This window comes from Neltuma alba, unplaced genomic scaffold, assembly GCF_004799145.2.
Source record: "Neltuma alba isolate B1F8T4 unplaced genomic scaffold, ASM479914v2 tig00006602_pilon, whole genome shotgun sequence".
NCBI lineage: Eukaryota > Viridiplantae > Streptophyta > Magnoliopsida > Fabales > Fabaceae > Neltuma > Neltuma alba.
Genome location: NW_021634509.1, coordinates 44,282 through 50,281, shown reverse-complemented (window position 1 = coordinate 50,281; position 6,000 = coordinate 44,282). Strand labels below are relative to the sequence as shown.

The following is a 6,000-nucleotide window of genomic DNA, read 5'->3' as shown; positions in this document are numbered from 1 at the left end:
CTCTCTCAAACTCAGTGGAACTTCCTTCTCTGTTCAATTTGTGCTTCAGAATGCAGAAGCTTGAATTTCTATTGCTGCTATTCCTAGCTATCTGCCACACCACTTTTTCAATCCGAGATGGTAATAACCTCTATATCCATATTACGTATAGCTGTGATCAAAAGATTCCTATGTGTTTGACAAATTACCCCAAGGAAGAATACTCATTCATTTATGTTGTATGATCTAAAATTTTTCAGGTTTACTTCCCAATGGTGATTTTGAGCTTGGCCCTGAACCATCACAAATGAAGGGCACAGAAGTCATAGCTCGCAATGCCATACCCAAATGGTCCATTTCTGGGTTCGTTGAATACATAAAAGCAGGCCAGAAACAAGGCGACATGCTTCTCCTTGTGCCTGAGGGATATACTGCGGTTAGGCTTGGGAATGAAGCTTCCATCAAGCAGAAAGTGAAGCTTGTGAAGGGAATGTTCTATGCCATAACTTTTAGTGCAGGTCGGACATGTGCACAAGAGGAGAAGATCAATGTGACAGTGATACCCACAAGTGAGAAGAGCGACTGGGGTGTGTTTCCCATCCAGACAGTTTATAGCAGCAAGGGCTGGGATGCTTATTCATGTGGGTTCAGAGCAGATTATCCAGAAGCGGAGATTGTGATCCATAATCCTGGTTTGGAGGAAGATCCTGCTTGTGGACCCATCATTGACTCTGTTGCCATCAAGGCCTTGTACCCCTCTAGAAGAACAAAAGGTGAATTCTCTCACCAAAAACTCAACCATCATGCTTACTTCTTTGCATTAAAACAATTTGATAACAGACGTTTGAAGAACTTATCAGTAACTTTTTAATCTGATGTATTTGAAACAACTGAACTCTCATATAGACTCTGGTTAATTGGATTACTTATGTTGCATTGTATGTTTCAGATAATTTGCTGAAAAATGGAAACTTTGAGGAAGGACCATATGTGTTCCCAAAGACAGATGGTGGGGTTCTGCTTCCACCTAACATCGAGGATGCTCACAGTCCATTACCAGGATGGATGATAGAGTCTCTCAAAGCTGTGAAGTACATTGACTCTGATCACTTCTCTGTGCCCAAGGGCAAAAGAGCCATTGAACTTGTTGCAGGCAGAGAGAGCGCCATTTCACAAACTGTCAGAACTCAAATTGGCAAGACTTATGATCTGTCATTTGCTGTGGGTGATGCAAACAACTCTTGTGAAGGTTCCATGTCTGTGGAGGCATTTGCAGGCAAAGAAACTGTGAAGGTTTCTTATGCTTCTAAAGGCAAAGGAGGGTTCACAAGAGGGAAGCTTCGATTCAAGGCAGTGTCCTCTCGCACTCGCATTACCTTCTTTAGCACGTTTTACAGCATGAAGACTGATGGCTCCCTCTGTGGACCTGTTTTAGATGATGCTAGATTAGTTGGTGTTCGTTATTTTAAGCATCCTTGATTGGTTTGATTGTAAATTACGAGTTTGTGCATTGCGAAGACAGATCCATCACATCACCAAATTCAAATTTGTAAGCCATTTGTAACTTCAAAAGTTGATTCGTTTATTCAATTATAAATCTCCTACATATTAGTTGTCATCAGCCCGTGTTAGAGGCACATGTTTTAACCCATTTGGTGTACAGATAATCCCTTGAATTTTTTTGCCCTTAAAATACCACTGTCGGTTTCATTAAAATAATGGAGTTAGTAAAAAGGAACAAAAATATATTTCTTCATGCATCGTTTAACTCTTATTGTCAATTATGTGACACATGGTCCAAGAGACAATGCATCATATCCGGTACTTGGGCATGTGATATCATTGGTTTGGATCTCTCTGAAGCTTCAATATGGAGCATCTACGTGAACAGTTATTAACAGACTAGGAGAATCAATATGGCGAGCCTACCAATCTGAGACAAGTGGAACGGCTTTGTTAGAGTCTATATATATATATATATTGTAAGAAAGGAAAGCTAAGACACTACTCTACTACAACAGGAAGTAAAGGCTAAACATATAATTGCTGGGAGCACGTAAATTAAAGTTGCTAGCTAGTTCGTGAGTCTAAAACTGCTACTCATTCAATAGCATATACTACCTGCAGAGAGCCAGACAAAAGGATCTCGATACTAAATATAAATATAACATTTCAACTCATTATGTTTCTCAAGTTTATAATTTTCTTCTCAAAATAGTCCCTATGATTATTGTACATATTAAGAGGTTTCTATTAAAGAATAGTTTGAATACTTATGATTATTAAAGATATTTTAGGAAAGATATTACCCATTGATTACAAATAACTAACTTGTAATTTTCTTAAAATCAAAAGATTAGTTATCTAACTTTTCTATTGGGGATAGAAGGTAATGCAATTTTACATCCACTAAAGACATAACAGATATATTTGTATTACATGGATGAAAATAGTATTTGGAATTTTGATCTATTTTGGTTTTAGTCTTTGAAATTTCAAACCCATGGTTTTAGCTCTGAAAATTTAATCCGTCCAAAAATGTTAGTTCTTAAAGATGTAGCAATATTAAAATCTACTAAAGTGCCATAAATGGCATTGGAAGTGTGATCCAAACTCACTAGAGGGCACCTAATTGAATCTTATATAGATCGCAAGGGAAAACAAGATTAGGTCCTCAAAACGTATAACAGAATTATACAAAAAGGATGAGTTTTTAAAATATAACGCAGTGAACAACTTCTAAACCAATGCATCAATTCCCTTTTTTATAATCATTCTCTATGCTACGTTTTGAGGATTTTTTTTTTCCATTATCTATATAAGATCCAACTAGGTGCTATTTGTTGAGTCCGTATCACTATTTAGTGTTGTTTATAACAATTCAACATATTTTAATATCATTACACCTCCAAGGACTAGCGTTTTAAGATAGGTTAAATTTTAATGACTAAAACCATGTGTTTGAAATTTGAGAGATTAAAACCAAAATAGACTCAAATTTTAAGGACAAAAAATTGTATTAACCTTGTGTGCATGGAATAAAATACACTTGCCTTCCCTCCCTATATTTTACCTTATTATAAAGACCTATCTCTCCATTTGTTAGGATTAAGTAATTATTTAGTTTTTTCTTTTCAATCTTCCTAAACTAGTTAATTAACTCTTACATTATGAACGAGACCAATACTAAAAAAGAAAAAAAATGAAATGTAATTTTGCTTATTAATTAAAACCGAAATAGTAATTGTATGTAATTGATCATCCATTCAAACGCACTGTTTGAATCTAAGAGGCACATACACACGCAAACCCCACATGTGATCGTGTTTCTGATTGCTTCCTAATAATCTTACAAAAATGAAATTATATTGCCAATATTGCGCCTCATCATTCAATATACTGTGTTGATACCAATACCATTATATCAATATATATAACCTACAAACTTAACGTGAAATTGATTTGATGTGTTTCGCCTGTGAATATAGTACAGTTTAAGTTATTTGGCATGTATTTGGGTGTTAAGTATATTGTTTTTTTGGCATAATAATAATAATAAAACATTTATTGTCAAAGGTAGTGGGTTTTACTATATAATTTTGTCACAAATATGCCTTTCCATGTAGCAACATGATTTTTAGTTTATTAATTAATTAATGCCAAAAATATCATCAGCATAAAATAATAAATATGAAATCAAAAATTAGCGGCTATTTGGTAGGCAGAAGGAAGACACACTCAATCCTAATCCCAGAATACACATGGCTTATTTGAGAAATAATCCCACGAACACATTATTTATGGCCCAATTATAAGATTTGGCTGCTTCTCACCCCATAATTCACTAAACTATAGGGATTTGAATTTGTTATCTTATTATTATATTCATCAAATTCAATGTAGGGAGGGGTGGTCTTGTCATTTTGACCCAACAAAGTTGGACCCGTCCCAACCTTCTCAGAAAGATCTTGATACAGTCATTTAATCAGTATTGTAACACAAACATTTAAATACAAGAAACAACGTTTGGCATTGTCTATTGGTGACATACTTGGCTGTGATGATCTGTTTGGGATTATAATATTAACATCTCTAATCTCTTCCACAAAACGCCACCTTTTCTAGAGAATCAATTGCCAGACTTCCATGTTATACATAAGAGTTTAGGATCTTTCCAGTGGCATTCTCATAGTTTCATCTCAATCTCAGTGGCATTTTCATAAAGCAACTCAAATATAAACCATTGTCACCCTCATCCATTCATCTCCACAACAACTTCTCTCTGCAGTGTGAACCTTTAATTTTCATTCTCTGTTCAATTCTTTCTTCACAATGCAGAAGCATCAATTTGTATTGCTGCTATTTCTGGCAACATGCCACGCCGCTTTTTCTTTACGTGATGGTAATTAATAACGTCTCTGAATCAATATTGTATTTAGATATATTTGTGGTGCATGAAGAACTCAAGATTCCAATGTGTTTGATAAATTACCCCAATGAGGAGTACTCACTATTTTGTGTTATTACATGGTTGAATTTTTCAGGTTTGCTTCCCAATGGCGACTTTGAGCTCGGTCCTGAACCATCACAAATGAAAGGAACAGAAGTTATAGCACGCAACGCCATACCCAAATGGACAATTTCTGGGTTCGTTGAATACATAAAAGCAGGACAGAAACAAGGAGACATGATGCTTCTTGTGCCTGAGGGAGCCACAGCTGTGAGGCTAGGGAATGAAGCTTCCATTAAACAGAAGTTGAAGCTTGTGAAGGGAATGTACTACTCCATAACGTTCAGTGCAGGTCGTACTTGCGCACAAGACGAGAAGATCAACGTGTCTGTGACTCCCACAAATGAAAAGAATGATTGGGGCGTGTTTCCCATCCAGACAGTTTATAGCAGCAAGGGATGGGATTCTTACGCTTGTGGGTTCAGAGCAGATTACCCAGAAGTGGAGATTGTGATCCATAATCCTGGTTTGGAAGAACATCCTGCCTGTGGACCCATCATTGACTCTGTTGCCATCAAGGCCTTGTACCCTCCTAGAAGAACAAATGGTAAATTCTTGAGTCCGATGAAGTTTAATTAAACAACTAAACTCTAATATGGACATCCATCTCTCAAATTTGGGCTGCAGAGTTTAATTAAACACATCTGTTTTGAATTAATAAACGATAGTTAACTGAATTTCTTGTCTTGCATTGTGTATTTCAGTGAATCTGCTGAAAAATGGAGACTTTGAGGAAGGACCATATGTGTTGCCAAAGACTGATGGTGGGGTTCTGCTTCCACCCAACATGGAGGATGCTCACAGCCCCTTACCAGGATGGATTATAGAGTCTCTCAAGTCTGTGAAGTACATAGACTCTGATCATTTCTTTGTGCCTAAAGGCAAAAGAGCCGTTGAACTTGTTGCAGGCAGAGAGAGTGCCATTGCACAAATTGTGAGAACTCAAACTGGCAAGACTTATGACCTGTCATTTGCTGTGGGTGATGCAAACAATGCTTGTGAAGGTTCCATGACTGTGGAGGCATTTGCAGGCAAAGAAACTGTGAAGGTTTCTTATGTTTCAAAGGGCAAAGGAGGATTCACAAGGGGGAAGCTTCGATTCAAGGCTGTATCGTTTCGCACTCGCATCACATTCTTGAGCACATTTTACAGTATGAAGACTGATGGCTCGCTTTGTGGACCTGTTCTAGATGATGTCAAATTGCTGAGTGTTCGTTATCTTAGGCATCTTTAAATTCGAATCTGGAAGCCATGTGTAACTCCAAAAGTTGATTCGTTTATTCAATCATAAATATCCTACGTTATTGGTTGTCATCAACCCCTGAGTGCGGAGGCATATGTTTGAACCCATTTGATGTATAGATAATCCCTTGAAATTTCGTTTTTTAATTTCAGTCTACCAGTCCGAAACCAGCTGAATGGTTTTGTTAGATTATGTTTAGTTTACAGTTTGCAGAACGGACATTTGTCAAACCGAACTACAACAGTATCCATCACTTTGAGCAACTCAT

At 36.9% G+C, this 6,000-nt stretch overlaps 1 protein-coding gene and 1 pseudogene across 1 annotated transcript; both read left to right on the top strand.

The window, feature by feature from the left end:
* The first annotated feature begins 247 nt into the window (after positions 1–247).
* LOC114750655 (uncharacterized) lies at positions 248–1,558 on the top strand. The gene is made up of 2 exons (XM_028939251.1): positions 248–752; positions 929–1,558. The coding sequence occupies exons 1-2, from the start codon at positions 287–289 to the stop codon at positions 1,456–1,458; spliced, it is 996 nt and encodes a 331-aa protein (XP_028795084.1). The 5' UTR covers positions 248–286; the 3' UTR covers positions 1,459–1,558.
* Positions 1,559–4,311: 2,753 nt separating this feature from the next.
* On the top strand, positions 4,312–5,452 carry LOC114750653 (uncharacterized; annotated as a pseudogene).
* The last annotated feature ends 548 nt before the right edge of the window (positions 5,453–6,000 follow it).